Here is a 17,154-nt window from a genome sequence, read left to right as displayed (position 1 = left end):
GACCCAGAGAGACTGCAGGTCATAACTTCTTACCTGAAGTTCAGTTCACACTTGGACCGGCGGCCGCCTCGGGTCTCTCCTCTTGCCTCCTTTTTCCTTCATCCACCTGCTGGCCTCCACCACTTGCTAATGTTACTGAATCTGTGGAAGCTCCGCGATGCCACCACACGAAGTAACGAGTAACAACCCTATCTAAATCCCAGTAACGAGTAACGCGTTCCTGATTTTGGCATAATAACTAGTTACCGTGCTCGTTACCACAATAATAACGTAGTTACTGTAACGCGTTATTTAATAACTCGTTAGTCCCAACACTGGTGATATTACACTTAAATTTGTTCGCAGGGTAATACAGAACATGAAGCAAAACACACTGATAAAGAAAAACTGTTTTTTAAGGCAACACGATTAAAAAAAACAAACATCAAATACCTCCTTCGGTAGCGGTAATAACAATAATACAAATATTTGTTGTTTTCCATGCATGTGAGAAGCCTACAACCACTTAAGAGAAAAAGTTCCTTGTAAATACTCAACTTTGGTCTGGGTGATTTGTTATTCTGTGCGCTTCCTCAATTAATGACATTTTACAAAGTTTTAAACAGAAAAAGTTGCTGACTGCATCTTTCCCCTCTTAGTGCCATCTTACAAATGCAGAAGTTGGTCTTTTAGTGCATACCAGATGGCACACCAGATTTCAGACAGGATGTCTCATATCACTGTTTGACCAAGCTTGTCACTCAAAGCCCTGGTTCAAAGATTCCTCTAATTCATGGCCTTCTGCTTAGAGCACTAAAAAGAAATGTTTTTCTGATCCTGCTAGTAGGGCTGGGCCATATCATACCGTTCGTGGTAATACCGGTATAATGTTAGGCAATGATAAGAAAAAGAAATATCGCGATAGAATATGGGTAAGACACGCATGCGCAGTGCCTTTGTTTTCATACGCACATGGCAGAAAAAGCCTGGCGGCGACGAAGAATGAGAGAGGCGAAAGTGGATCGTTGAATGAAACAGATGAACCAGAATTGGTTTGTAAAAATGCTGCAACTTCAGTGGTGTGGAACTGGTTTGGCTTTCGTCCGTCAGATACACACCAAAGCACAATTTTTGGTAGAGCATGTTAGCGGGCCATTGTTATTACTGTTTTCTTCGGAGTTGCTCTTCAAATCCTTTGATTTTCTGAAAAATCACACAATAATGATTTAAATGTTGAGTCTCATGCCTGTTTAAGCTACACATTTTCTAGTATGCACCTGTATGACAGAATGCTGAGGAACTCTTACATTAAGCCCTTTAGTACAGTACTAATTACGATATTGCCGTTCGTGCTGCCTCACTAGGTGAGGAAATTACTGCAATCAAGGAATAATCTGCTCTCGAAGTCAAGAGGCCATGCCCTAATGAAAAGTAGAGAGAGATGTGTACATTTGTATGTGGTGTTTTTATCTTTGTTTTTATTTTTTCTTTACAGCGATTATTCTACTCATGTCTCAACTCTGTTCTGTCTGATGTTGTTTGGTTTCTTTTATGTTCTTTATTGTAGTAGTTTTCTAATTTGTCAGTGCAATGTATACGTCCTGGTACTGGGGACATAGCTATTAGTAATGAATGCACCGAGGGGTTTCCAAAGCACTCCTTTTTTCTGTTTTCTTTTTTTTAATAAACTGAGCTCATGGACATATAGCTTTGAGCACAAGTTTAATGCATTAGTGATGTAAAGTCACAGTTTCCCACTGAGAGGCTTACAGATAAACAATGAGATATGCCTGTCATGTCTTTCTTATAAGATTTAATGATGCACTATAAACATGACTATTAGTAAGCCTAAGGGCATAATGATAATCAACATCCAAGGCCTTAGGAATTGATGCCCTATACATCATATCACCGTATTCCTAAACAGAGAGACAGCTTCAGCTGTTTTCGTTTTTTGTTTTTTTTTTCTCCTGCAAACGATAGGAAAGTTTCATTTCTGTCTTAATTTCTTAACTAGATTGCCTGTGTGATGTTTGAATGTACATACAGCCATCATAATATTGAAACTCTGTTTTTTCCAATCATGCCACCAAAACAGCTTTTCCTTTTAAGGCATGGATACAGAATTTCTAGCTGTGTTGTCTGGTGGCTGGCACAAGAACTTTGGCAGTGAAGTCTTAGGGACTTGTTTTAGGGGCTTGAGTCTTCATGGATTGATTGGCGTTCCAGTGCACGAGTGGATACTCGCCTTGCTTGGGATCTCTTGGGAGGCAGAGTTATAATGCCTTAGGCTCTTTGTTTTGTTCCTCCAGCCCTTCTTGGCTAGCTTTTGCAATGTGGCAGGGCATCATGCCTTGACAGCAGGGTGTTCAGTGGTGAGGTGAGTGGTCAAATTATGTGTCTGTGAAGGTTCTCAGTCATCCAGGTCATCGTAGTCAAAGGAGCTTGCAAAGAAAAGCGTCTGGACTTCTTTAAGTTGCTTGAAGACGTTTCACCTCTCATCCGAGAAGCTTCTTCAGTTCTAAGGTCAAATGGTGGAGAGTCCCAGATATAAACCTCTTTCAAACCATCAAAGGACAGATGGTTTTGAAAGAGGAGTGAAAGAAGCCATCTATGTCCACCGTGAGCGACCATCTTTGAACAGAGGCGGGGGTTTACGACACCAACTCTCTGCCATCTATAATCCAGTTTTGAGATCCCTTCCCAGACGCCTTAACGCCCACTCACATCCTGGGCCTTCTGACCTCAGGAATTCGCATGATAAGGTGGGGCCAGGTTTCACAATGAACACACCCGAAACTCTGGCTGATTGGGACCCACGCCCAGTTTCCCACCTTGGCTCAGGCGATTAGAGGATCATCAGGGGGTCCTTTTGTCCCTCTGTGGGGTCACTCCCACTAGGTTTATATCTGGGACTCTCCACCATTTGACCTTAGAACTGAAGAAGCTTCTCGGATGAGAGGTGAAACGTCTTCAAGCAACTTAAAGAAGCCCAGACGCTTTTCTTTGCAAGCTCCTTTGACTGGTCAAATTATGGTTATTTTCCAACACCATACCCTCACTCTATAAGGTATGGTATAAAGTTCACAAAGGTCAAATGCAGTTTGTGAAACTACATGGGTACACAATCCTGCTTCCAGCTGGATTTTGTAGTATGCACACTAGCATGCTTTTCTGTTCATGCATGATCTAATACATACTTGGAGAGAACTGCTGAAGTTTATAAAGAAAAAGAATAAATTCTTTATATTGTCGCTAACTGTGTGTCTGTTTTAAAATGTAGGCAATTAGCTGCTTACAGTGAGAGCTCAGTTTTTATACTTCATTTTAAAAGTGTAACTAATGATGTCCATTACCCAAGCCTCAGGTTTAATTTTCCATAAGAATCTCCTACATTAAATTATGTAGATGTGTTGGGTATTGCATAGTTTGTTGTAGTCTTTGTTTATTAGTGAATGCTAGATATATATATTGAAACACTTGTAATGAAATGTTATTTGTAAAACTAATATAGCCTGCCATTACAGCTGCTGTTGTGGATTGCCACAACCTTCACAGCCATCCTGCAGACATGTACAGCAACTTTAATAACTGCTGCCATTTATTTAGACTCTTTCTTTCCTGTCAGTCTTTGCAAACTAACTTAAATAATTTCTTCCTTTAAATTTTCAACATGTCTAAAAGTACCACCTCGGTACAAGACTGTTCAAAGAAGTCTTATCATTAATTAACGCTAAAATGTTAAATATGATTGATGTATCTCTATCACTGGATAAGGTACCACAAGCTTTTAAGGTGGCTGCAATTAAACCACAGCTTAAAAAGCCGTTACTTGATCCAGCTGTTTTTGCTCATTATAGACCAATCTTCAGGCGTCCTCCTATTTCAAAAAATTTTGAAACTGCTAATTGATCATTTGCAGAGGAACAGAAGTTTCAGTCAGGTTTTAGCATTTCACTGAAACAGCACTAGTGAAGATTACCAATGACCTTATGGCCTCTGACAGTGGACTCATCTCTATGCTTGTCATGTTCGACCCCAGCGCAGCATTTAATATCTTTTCTCTGTCCCCTAGCCCCCAACCGGTCACAGCAGATGGCTGTCCCTCCTTGAACCTGGTTGTGCCAGAGGTTTCTTCCTGTTAAAAAGGGAGTTTCTCCTTCCCACTATTACAAAGTGCTTGCTCATAGGGGTCATCTGGTTCTTGGGGTTTTTTTCTCCAAAATACTGTAGAGTTCTTACCTTAGTGCCTAAAGTCCCTTGATGCGACTCAGGCTCGATATATGGAATTATATACATAAACCTGAAAGGAACTGCACTGTGTGTGATGAATGCCTGTATCATTTAGAATACCTATATAAATTGAAATTACATTCATATTATTTATATTAAGAAGTTATGCGTTGATCCTGAGGGGTTCTTTAGAGTAGGTCTGCCAGGCTCCCTGATTAAGATATAATAAGGCTGTAGAGAACCCTTTTTAAATGGTCAGAAGCAGTAGTCAAGCAATGAGTGTTAAAATCCCCCAAGACTCAGATTTCAGCCATACATGTCTTCAGTCATTTTTCTGATATTATGTATTAAACGTCATTGCAAATGCTTACTGGATGACTAAATGTAAAGTGCTTAATGGCTCTGACGCTTTTCCGTAAAGGCTGCTGTCTGTAGTTGTCTATAGTTTGTTACCTTTGGAGAGCATTATAGCATTGGCCATATATGATCTTTTTTTTTTGTTTTTGTAAGTAATGCAGATTCTTTGTCTGAGGTTTTCATTAGCTTAGCAATACTGTATGCTAAAGTAGTAGAAAGCAATGCGGTCTCAAAGGTTTTTTTTTTTTGGGCAACGCATGACTGAAAATGCCTTATTAGCATAAATTCATCTGTATTTTTGAGCGAGACGTAAACAAGCAATTGGTCAGGAAATTTCTCCTATTTACTAGTCTAAAGATTTGATTAAAGTCGGTCTAAATTTTAAACAGTTAACCCCCTTAAAGCTGAAAATTTGCACTTCAATCACTTCTTGATTATTTCATTTAAACTCTTCTGTGGTGGTACACAGAAAAATTACAAAAAATCAATCTTTGTCATTGTAAGTGGTGGGAGACAGAGTCTGCAGGCAACACAAAAACACCCAACTGACTAAAAGCAAGGTACTGATCACTTCTAAACGGAGCTGTGGGAGTCCAGTGGTGCAAGTGCAGTCAGTATCGTTTAATACAAGTCAAGACAAAATGCCATTGGTGCAATGAAAGGGACAGTCTGCTTCTGCTCAGCTGCAAGGTTGGTGAGATCAGGATGTCTATAGCCATTATTATACTGACTGAGTTGACTTTATATCACCAAGCAATACTTTTTTCCCCCTCACACTTAAATTTCTTCTGTAAATAAGAGCTAACCTGATCATTAGATCTGGACACTCTATTTATGAATGTTTTGTTCCCATACTTGGATACACAAAATTCTCAAATTATGCAAAATTTATTTTTAATTAGTTATTTTAACTTTTTTTTTTTTTTTTACTTTTTTCTTCAGTATCATCTACTGTGCCATTTGTTCCTGTCCTGGATTTATTTAGGGCTTTTGGGACTAGTGGACATTTCCTGCACATGTTTGTGTTTTATATGCATCAAAACACACTTATGAGACAGAAAGATTGTACTGGAGGTTTTCACAGGAAGAATAAATGTGCTACTGCAAACACAAGGACTGGCTGCTCCGATGCTAAGAGACTCCCCTCCAGCCACTGTATGTTTATGCTTTAAGAGCATAAAAAGCCTGTAGTGGGCTTTAAAATGTTGGAATTGAATTGCTCTCGAGCTGAATGTGAATAACGACACATATGAGTTTGTGTTAGTCATCGTCAAGCTGAAATTATGCTTTAAAAATTCACATCGAATTGGAATGTCTGTGGAAAGAAGATTTTAGTGCTACATCTTTTACATTTAAAATGTGGAATTAACATGTCTATGTTTACATGTTCTATGTATGTTTATTTATCCCCGCCCAATAACTTAAGATATATGCTTGCGTGTATAAGTATGTAGGTGTCCTTTAATCAGGACAGTGTATGTGGGGACAACAGTCAATAGCTGATATCTGCAGCAGTTGGAGTAGAGGTAATAGGATTAGTGTCAGACTCGGATATTCAGCAGGCCCATTCCCACCAAGCCAGCGTAGCTCTGCCAACAAAACATGCACACATATAGACCCCCTCTCTTGCATAATATCCATTAGCCACACTCTTATATATGCTTCCATAATTACTGGCATAGGAGCAATTCTTTGCTATCCTTATTCTTTGATGTTCATAATCAGTCTCAACTTCAATCTGATGTGACGCCTTGCATTAGGGCAATGCCCCATTATCCTGCACTTTTACTGGAAAAAAAAATCCCATGAAAAGAGCAAATTCAACAATTAATCTTTACGTGATTTTGTCTTTCCGTGCTTATAAGCATCATACTTTCTAAGTGGGATTTTCTTAAACCACAATGCCTATGATTATTGTATTGAAGGACCATCATTCATGGCAGCATTTTTTTTTATCAGCAGTGAAGGTTTTTGACACATCATGATTATGCTACACTTTATAGAATGATTTTAATCTCGAGTTTGGTCTTTTAATGTAAACTGGATCATCTTTTTTTTTTTTTTTAAACTGTCTATTCAGATTGATGGTGTTTTCCATGAGCTCACCCACTGGTTTTAAGTAACTATAGAATGAAAAATATCTTTTGCAGCACATAAGAAAATATGCCTGTGATAAATTGGGGACTTTTTTTGTATATAGATTCGATCATATACAAGTATGCAGATATTATTCACAGATACTAAAATGTATGGCTTAAAACTTTTAAGCTGCCAAGTTGTGAATAATTTACTACAAGTGGTTGGCATTGTTTGCACCGTATGCCTAATGCAACACATATTGTTTGACACAGACAAGCCCAGTGATAGGTCTGTTCATCCAGAGACACTGATGAACGTAAACAAAAAAAGAGACAAAAGTATTTTGCATGTAACATATGTCACGTTTCAATTTAATTCAATTTAATTTATATTTCCAAATTTAAAACAAGTTGCCTCAAGGTGCTTTAAATTGTAAGATAACGATGTTACAATAATACAAAAAAACTCAGAGAAAACCCCAATAATCATATGACACCCTTTGAGCAAGCTTTTTTTGGCAATTGGTGGGAATGTAAACTCTTTTAATAACAACAAACCTCCAGCAGAACCAGGCTCAGGAAGTGGAGCCCATCTGCTGCGACCAGTTCAGGTGAGAGAACGAAGACAGGATAACGACGCGCTATTGAAGAGAGCCAGAGATTAATATCAACTAATGATTATAAGAAAAGTTGCGCGTGAACACACAGTGAGTTAAAAACTTATGTCTTGTCACATAAAGTACTGTATATAAGCAGGAAAGTACTAAATCATTTGATATCTGCTGCAACATTTGATTGGTAGTGTCAGAATTTGGAGTAAACAGTGTACCTGTAAAAGCATGGATCTATCCTTACTTGTGTTAATGGTTCAGGCTGGTGCTGGTAGTTTAATGGTGTGGGGAATATTTTGTTGGCACACTTTTGGGCCAGTTGAGTGTCTCATAAATTCCTTTATGGACCAAAATGTAGCCATCTTCTCAAAGTGGTTTCTTGAACACAGTGAGTTCACTATACTGAAACGGACAACAAAGTTGCCAGATCTCAATCCAGCAGAGCATCTTTGCATTGTGGTGGAATGGGAGATTCTCATCATCAGTGTCCAACCAACAAATCTGCAACAAGCATAAGATGCCATCATGTCAGAATCGTTGCGGAGAAGCATCTTATTTAATCAATGCCACCAAAAGTTAGGGTGGTCCAATGTGTCAGGTATGGAAAGCCCTTTTCCCAGTAAAAAAAACACTCTGTTCCAACTAAAGAACAGCTGCATACAATAACATTAAGTAGCCCTCTGTTCTGTTTAGGTAAGCCACTTTACACCTAGAAGTGGGGTGACATGATCAAATAATTTCATGTTCCAAACTCTCTCAGGTGTGCTGAGGCTATATTCTTCTCCAGCCTGCTGGCGCAGATTAGCTTATTTCCCAGACAAAGGTGTATGAATAACTTCCAAGCAAATATTGAGTAGAGGCTAAATTACATGTTTTTGGCATGGATTTGTGAAACTGTGCCACCTTGAAAACAGTTGTTCGTGTGACAACACTGGTTGCAGAAAAAAGATGCAAGCAAAAAGGTGTTTGGCAACCTCTCTAAGTAATGTCAGAACAGATGGAACAAATGTAGGCTTTTTATTGGGTATTTTGCATGAGGTAAAAGCGGACTGCCGTGGGTGCTTAGGATCATTATTATTATCATTATCGTCATAATTACAGTTTTTTCCTTCAGAGCGTATCTCGCCTACTTCTCTATTCTGTCTCCTTCTTTTTTTCCCCTCTATATCTTCTCACTAGACATCTACCAAACCTTTTCCACTTCCTTCACATCTCATTTGTCTCTTCTATTCATCCTCCCTCTCATTTATCTTCTTCTGTGGCATGGCGACCATTGCTTCTTTATCAGTGAGCTGCAGCAGGAAGCATGTCACTCTCCCTCTGTCCTTTTCTCTCATCATTATTCCTTTTCTTTTCCCCTCAAACTTTACTGGTTTCATATTTCTTTCCTACTTTTTATGTCGTGGAGGGATTTTTGTTGTTGGGGTTTTTCTTTTGTTTGTTTTTGGCTTGTGCGCAAGGTTACCTAATATTAATACAGATGCTTTTTTTTTTTCTTTCAGTTCATCCTTTCAGTCAGTTTTACTTGTAGTTGTTTTTACTATACCTATTGTTTTGGCAAACCATGTTTACTTTTTTGGTTATTGCACTTGCACTTCTTACTCTATCATTTTCTTACTTTATCTTTTCCCCACTTATCCAGAGCCCCCAATTACTTTGCCGTTTTATCTTCTTCACAGTACAAACTCCAAAATTGAAACCTTGCCTCAAATGACCTGAACCAATCATATTTCACATAGTTCACTCCCATCAAGCAACTGAACAAATGACATAAATGAGAAATGCTTCCAGTTTACAAAATCACCTTCATTATGCAGTATTTGTGTCCTGATGGGATTGTTTTTGTCTTCCCTTCTGTTTATTAACAGAATGGCTGAAATTGCCATGCTAAGGTTTATACACCAGATTTGGACTACCTGCCAAGAGAAAAATAATGAAATAATGAATAGAGAAATAATGTTGCTTATGAAAAATGCATTTAATCCTCAATGTTTGGGGAAGCACATTAATGTAATCACTTTACATTTGTCTAACGTATTACTGCTCCTAAATTCAGCACTCAAAATGCAAATGTTAATCAAATATGTGTCACTTGCAGTGCATGAGTTAAATGATCTCTATATTGAAAGTCATACAATGTGGTTTTGTGTCTTTGTTTTGTTTCTTGCTTTTTATGCAAGATGGTGTAAAAATCACCTAACTTTGATTAACACAGAAAGCTGTATAGAAATGGCAAAGTATCTACAAATCAGGAAGTGCAAAGATCTCCATATGTCATTAGGAAACTGCTTTGTGCTGATGTGTGTGAAAATGTAAGTTTTAAAGGTAGAATTATCAATCTAAGTGTGTGACAGCGCACCTCTCGGAGTAGTGCAAAAGTCTAAAACGTGTCCAATGGATTACTCACTTTGAACCAAATAAATACTGTATTATTTTTGCTTTTAAGTGTTATGCATAATACATTATAACCCAAACACTGATAATGCATGACAGAAAATTTACATGCAGAAAAAATAAGAGAATATAAGTTTACTTTTTTTAATGTATATGATGGTATTTGTTTAAGACGGCGATGCCATTAAAACCTGAGTTGACAATAGCTTCTCTTAAACAGCATGATGCTTTGAGTCAAATTTGACCACTTGAGAGCAGCTTACATGTCTAGTTAGAGATTCTAAAGGCGACGAGCTGGCGAGGCTGCAGATGATGTGTTGTAAATTAGCTGATGAAATTAACATTTGCCCGCAGTGTAATCCACTAAGCCCGGTGCTGTCAGCATCTCCTTACACAATACAGTTCTTAGTTTACACTTCAATACATCATGCAGGCCCACAGTTCATTACATCACACAGAAGTCGGTGTATGTGCTCACACACTCGCGCTCCTGCGGGGTATTTGTGTGTTTGCAGTTAGACATGAGGCACCACGGGATGTGAGATAAAAGCTGGAAAAGTACAGGTTATTGCATCATTAACTCCAGTTAGCATTTGTCTGCCTGACTTAGTTTCCTTTCATATCCTCTGCTACAGTACAAATGTGTTTTTCGACTGAATAGAGTAGTCTGTTGTAGTAAACTGTAAGAGTGGAAATAGGAGAGCAGGTCTGAGAGATCAGAAAGTTGAGGATCTAAAAAAAAAAAAGGCTTACTATTGTGAAATCTGTGAGATTATTATCTTTGCAATATGTCCTTGCTAATCCCAGTCCCGAAACCAATATTGGCAATCATTGTACTAATACCATTTGTCTTTGTGTGAGCCTGTCATTCAGAGAGCTTTAAGGATCTTGGTCCCTGGTACACATGATGTTGTGTGAATTAAGTGTGTTTAAAGTCCCTCATTGGCCAATTTTAAATAACACTGATGGTTTTATAGAAATAACTGAGAACCGTTTGCTTTGGAAAAGGACAACAGTAGTCTCGGGATTACTTTAGAGATGAGGGCTTTTACAGCCCCTGTCATTTCAGCTGTCTCTCTTCAACTCTCTCATGTTTCCCACTCATCTCTTTTCTCTGTCCTGAACAATGAGGTAGAGCTATGATTGCCCACTCTTGCATCCCACGTCATCTTGTTTTTATCACTCGCTGCCTTTATGGGGTTCTTTGAACCACCTTACTTAGCCAGTTCCTGGTACTTAATTCCCATGCATGACGATTCTTTCCCTCTTTTGTCATATTTGTCTCCTCGTTCCCTTATCACATTTCATTCCTTTGTACCCATCACATCTACACCTTTTGTTGCCTCGTGTCACCGTTATTTTTTTTCCTCTTCTCTTGTCTTCTCATCTCCGCCCTTGTTTTTCCCCCTGTGTTGACAATGGGTCGTGCATACTGTTTATACTGATAGTGGCAACATTGTAAACTGCTTTTGATCAGTGTTGCTATGTGCACAGTCTCAACACAGCATGTCCTAAATACAGTCCATTGCTCTATTTCAGAACTTTATTTTTTGGGGTACAGAAACATTTACACCTCAGTATTACCAGGTTGGCCCCCCATTTTCCTTAAGAACGGCTTTGTTTCGTTTGTGGGACATATTCAACAAGGTGCTATTCCTGCGCATCCACAATTTGATTTACTGTTTCTCCAAAGCCCAAATGTGCTTTATTGGATGGGAGACATGGTGATTGTGATGAATTCATTGTGAAACCAGCTTAAGAGGAGTTTTGTCAGGGATGTGTTATCCTGCTTGAAGCAACCATCAGAAGATGGATACACTGCGGTCATAAAGAGATGATGATCGCAGCATAATAGAGGTTAGTTGTGGCATTTTAACAATGTTCACTTGGTTGAAAGGGGTCCGAAGTGTTCCAGGAAAATACCCCGCCCCCCACCTCACTATTCCACCACTAGCAACAGCCTGAACTGCTGATACCAGGCAGGAAGGACCCATGAGTTCATGTTGTTTATGCCAAATTTCTGTTACAACAGAAAATGACTATTCTTCTGCTCATATCACTTATGTTACTTCCTCTTTGTGCTGGATGCGGGAAAGGGGTTTCTCTGTATCTCTCTTTTTCCATTCATCAGAGGCATCGTCTGTTCTCCAATTTTGGTGAGCCTTTGCAAATTTTATCCTCAGTTTCCTGTTCTTCTCTGACAGGAATAGGAGTGTCACCTTGTGTAGTCTCCTGTTGCTGTAGCTGATCTGCTTCAAGGGTCAGTGTGTTGTAGGTTCAGAGTTGTTCTTCTGCACACCTTGGTTATATCGAGTGGTTATTATAAATCTAGTAGATCAGCAATTTCCAAATAACTCAGACCAGCTTGTTTGGCACCAACAACCATACAAAGTCACTTAAGTTAACTTTCTTACACATTCTGATGCTTGGTTTGAACTTCAACCATACAATCAAGACCATATCTACATAAATCCATAAGGTTGCTGCCATGTGATTGGGTGATTATATACTTGGGTTGATTAGCAGTTGAACAGGGTTAACTAATGAAGTACCTTGGCGAGTGTACATTCTGTTTATTTTCTTAATTCTATTCACTTATCAATTTCTCTTTAATCTTTATTAATAATAAAAATGTAATAATAATTATAATATTAATAATTTACACTACTTCAGCAAACTTTCATCCACACCCTATCATATGCAAAGACTTGAATTGTTTTTCTGGCATTTTTCTAAAAAGCTCATTTAGTATATATGAAGTGTGCAGTCCTGATAAGGGGCTACATTGCTGCTGAAATATTGTAATCTCTACATACAGACTTAATTGCTTCTATTCCTGTTTAACCCAAACTAATCTGATATTTACTGAGACATATGAAGAATTGCATTAATAATGTTTTCCCTAGTTTGATCATAGTAGATGCTTAAGAGGACCATGGTGATTAAAAATGTATTCAAGTGCCATGATATGTGGCTTCTGACGCACACACCCATACACACAAAAAAGACCTTAAAGATGTTGTGGTATACAGAGAGAAGGTAATTATGCAGCTCAGATGAAAGCTTTTCCATTAAGCCACTCTGCAACATCCACTCTTTACCAGTTTGATAGCATTGTAATGACGAAGACCAAATTAGTATGACAAGTATTGTTTCCAGTGATTGGCTAGAGACTAAGATTTGCCACTGCAATATTGTGCTTCTCTAAGGACCCAGAGTTGTTTTTCAGTTGTGGGCTGATGTGATTAAGAGTGAACACGCTCGCCAAAATGTCAAGTTTGTGCTAGGTGATAAAGGAGATCACAAGGAGAGTTTTTTTTTTTTTTTTTTTAATTCAAGATACTCACCTGCTTTGAAGCAACAATGATAATTAATCTGTGGGGAAATCATAGCAAAAAAAAAAAGAGCCAGAATACGTGGAAATGTTACAAACGGTGATATAGTAAGGTACCCACACTGATTAAAAACATATAAGGGTGACTAAAATTGTCTTTATACATTTTATTAGACGCACACAAAAAGAAATCTTCAAAACTTGACTGCATGCGTGGAAGTTTTGTTTGTGCAGTGGTGTTAACAGAACTTGTATACCTCTCTAATTTATTTGCAGACCGAGTCCCGGCTTTCAGGCTTTTGCCATCTGTTGTGTTTGCCTCTGCTTCATTTCACAGAAAATAAATGACAGTGTGCAGGTTTACAGAAATGTGTTAGCTGTAGTCCACCATTCAAGTCTTCTGTGCTTGTTTTTGTTTTTTTGTTTTTTTTTACACTGTTGTCAATTATTATTTTTCCAGCGCTTTCTTCGGTATAAGATGAATGACAGTGACTGTGAATACTGAATTATTTTTCCTTGTGTACGTTTTCTGTTAGTTATATATGTCAGAGTCGCCACACGTAAAAGGTTTCTGTTGTATTTTCCTCCTTTTTTGTAAAAAAATCCACAGTGCATTTTCAGTGAAAGTCCTTTACACACCTACTTACACACATTGCAACACATAGCAGGCATTAATAAAATTAAGAGTAATTAGTGGATTTGCCTTTTTTGTCAGGCAGGTCATTTTATGGATTATGTTGATATTCTTTCTTTAAGTGAATCAAGATTACACTTTCTTTTCTAATTAAGATACGCTTTCCTTATTCTCTAGGTGTAGTATCTCTCTGTAGTCATGAATTTTTGTGTTTCATCCTGTTTTGTTCCTGTCACATACTTTGTATATATTGCTCTGTATCTCTCCACTATTTATAGTGTGCAATACCAATAATCCTGCGTCGTAAAAAGGAAATGTGTAGTTGTCCTTCAGAGTGCTAAGTATTCATCTAAACCATTAAAAATTCTGAAAACCGGAGTAAAAGCTTCTATACCGAGACAGTAACCAAAAATAATAGCCTGGTGTAGGGCAGCATCTCTTCCAAAAGTTATTAGATCATGGAAATGAAATCGAGTCTGAGAGGAAAAAATCAAAAATCCAGATCTGAGTTTGTACCAGAACATTAATCCTCCCTTCAGTTCAAAATTGGATATTTACTTACTGTATCTTGAACAGCCTCTGAAATGAATGTATGGGAACTGTTAAGACCTACATTACAACCATGAGCAGCTGGTTTGCTGGTGTTTTTGTTTTCTCCCAAAGCGCTGCCTAACAGACCCTTTCTCAGGTGGGATCACTAATTTTTCCACTCTCCATTTTCTTTGTCCTCCTGCAGTTGGCCCTGGAGGATCCGGTGCACAGCGTTTCTCTCCAGCAGTTTGTCTATGAAAAGCTGAAGGCGCAGCAGGCCCTGATGGGGGACCAGGGCTTTGGAGCCCTGATGGAAACTGTGGACACGGAGCTCGTCAGGCAGCTCCAGGAGTTCCTCCAAGGCCTCTAAATCACATCTAAAGTCTTCACTACCTTACAGAAACGTCCTTGCCTAATGCTACCCTCTGACCCCATTTTTGAAAATGTACTGGAAAGGCTAACAATCTGCCTGACATGTGGACTCCTAATTCAAACCTCCCCAACCTCTGCCCATGCTATGCCTTATCTATATTCAAAACCTAGCCTTGTCAACTGTCCTCAGCTAACACCCCATGCCCCCACCGACCCCCGCCGCCCTCTCTATTATCTTATTTCTTGTCCTTCCCTTTTTTATAAAGACTGGGTTTATGTGGGTCAGAGTATCTTCACGTTTTTAAAACACCTACATGACAACATCAACGCACTAGAGCTTCCACTCAATACTTATATTTTTCCTCACTTTTTTTGGTTTTGCTGTGAAATAGGTAGAAAATTGAAAAAGTTAAATTAATGTTGTGACGGTTGGGGAGTATGGGGGTGGGGGAAGAATCATCTGCAGTGCCAGAACAGGAGCCTCGGACTATTTTCTATGGAAAAACATACAGATTGTAGCAGAAAAGGGGATAAATCAAACCTGAAGGACCTGAAGCAGTGTTTACAGAATCTATTCTTAAAAGAGAAAAAAATGAAATGTAATTTTGTATGTATGTAAAGTATGGATGATATTCTGCCTGACATTATTTGTATTTTGTTTTTACATCATGTTAATTTCTCTACAGCTATTTTTTTTAATAATAATTTTGTGATAACCTGAGGTCAAATTGAAGTAACTACTGAGAGAACTAAAGTGTTTTTTTGGTTTTCTTTGCATGGTGGCTTAGAATTTTGTTTTTTGTTTTTTGATTGCAGAATGGGGGCTTTTTAAATGGTTGATTTGTAAAAGTGCTGAACTATGTTTATATATACATACCGCTGCTAATTGATGGTGTGTTGGAGCACTTTAATAACCAAAATGGTCACATCTTTTTCATTCTTTTCACGTCAGTATACTTAAACACAATTGTAGAAGACCTCAGAGTAGTGCGACAGGATTGTGCATACTAGGCTGAAGTTGCATTAGGCGCATTGAGAGCCTTATCTTGATTTGGTGCCACATCTTCATTTTGACTTATTCCAAATGTGACATGCTGTTAGGTTTCGTCCTCACTTTAATTTGGAAGAATTTAATTCTGGCCTGTGCGGCTGTTATCAAGTGGCTTTCAGAGCCATTGAAAAGAATCACAATGCATCACTGGTGGAAAAGAAGTTAGCTGTCCTGCAGTCTTTTTATTTTTGTTTCTGAATTGGCCTGTAATTGGCGTGACAGTTTGATATATTTGATTTGAGAGGAGTCATTTGTTTTTGTGTTCTATCTTAAAATGCTTAATAAATAGGAACGAACCTATTTGATAAAGAAAAGTAATAAATTACTGAATATTGGCACTTAAGTATTTAATAGTTGCATTTTTACACACATAGTAGGAAACATTGTCTAAACTATGTCGCAATTTTAGACTCATTTACATAAGTTTTTTTTTTTATGGTTTAACAATTTGTTTTCTTTTTTCATCGTGGTGCGTGTTAACCTTCTCGAGAAAGCGATGGCCCTGACATTAGCTCCTTTGACACTGTGATAAGAGTTGAGTAGCAGTCAGAATTACAGCCTTATGCTTTCAGCCTTACCTGCCCGTGAAACACAAGACCTTTTTACTATTATGTTGACTACTTAACTAGTTCAACAGTAGAAGATTTCTTCACTTGTTAACTCTTGATTGAAATTATTAAGTTTGTTTTCAAAACGACATAGTAGAGGAAGTTCTGGAGCTATAACTCTTGGTTATGTTTTCATGGGGAAAAATACTTATATTCCAAAGCCTTCAATAAAATGCAGTAATCAGCCAGAATAGTTGTCTTTGTATTCCCAGTGCTTATTTTGTGTAACTGAAAACAGTAGTCCCTATTGAGTTTTTGATGTACTTGTTTTGTTTTTTTGTTTTTTGCAGTCTTATTCTATTGAGTGCATTTTTCTAGCAGATCAGACATAATTGTCCTGCAGATAATGCAATGGACTTGGAAGTTGTCCTTAATTCTGGAACCTCAAGGACTGAGCCACTGATTGCAGTGAAAAGGAGCACGAGTGGGAGAGGCTGAGGACACTGAAATATGATGGTAAGCATAAGGTTTAGATGCATCCTCTCTTGAGAGTACAGCATGACTGATGTGCAAACTCAAGTCAGTTTGGTAGACGCTCTTTTTTTTCTTTTTCATTTTTTTAAAGGAAGCTGTCAGTTAGAAAAATGGGGCAATAACTACTGAGAAAGTACAAGGAAATGAACTGGCAATTAGTGGGAAATAGAACTAGATCCTACAGCCATGCTTGTGGCTCTTTGGTTTGAGCAACAGAAAAAGTTCAATTCAGTTCAGTTTTATTTATATAGCGCCAAATCACAACAACAGTCCCCTCAAGGCGCTTTATATTGTAAGGTAGACCCTACAATAATACATACAAAGAAAAACCCAACAATTATATGACACCCTATGACCAAGCACTTTGGCAACAGTGGGAAGGAAAAACTCCCTTTTAACAGGAAGAAACTTCTGGCAGAAGCAGGCTCAGGGAGGGGCAGTGATGCCAATGCACAGAATAAATATGACTTTATGATAGTTTTATGAGAGAGTTCAAGT

The 17,154-nt window shown here is 38.2% G+C and overlaps 1 protein-coding gene across 1 annotated transcript in view; it reads left to right on the top strand.

Annotated features, from left to right (window-relative positions):
* Positions 1-16,373, top strand: part of ipo11 (importin 11) — a 135,600-nt gene extending 119,227 nt beyond the window's left edge. The window contains exon 30 of the mRNA XM_026188417.1: positions 14,357-16,373. Coding sequence (XP_026044202.1) covers positions 14,357-14,521 — 165 coding nt within the window. The 3' untranslated portion in view covers positions 14,522-16,373. The remainder of the gene's footprint in view (positions 1-14,356) is intronic.
* Positions 16,374-17,154: the final 781 nt, after the last annotated feature.

The sequence above is a fragment of the Astatotilapia calliptera genome, chromosome 12 (assembly GCF_900246225.1).
Source record: "Astatotilapia calliptera chromosome 12, fAstCal1.2, whole genome shotgun sequence".
NCBI classification, from domain to species: Eukaryota; Metazoa; Chordata; class Actinopteri; order Cichliformes; family Cichlidae; genus Astatotilapia; species Astatotilapia calliptera.
Note: the sequence above shows the minus strand (reverse complement) of the source record. Positions and strands in the feature narration are given on the sequence as shown.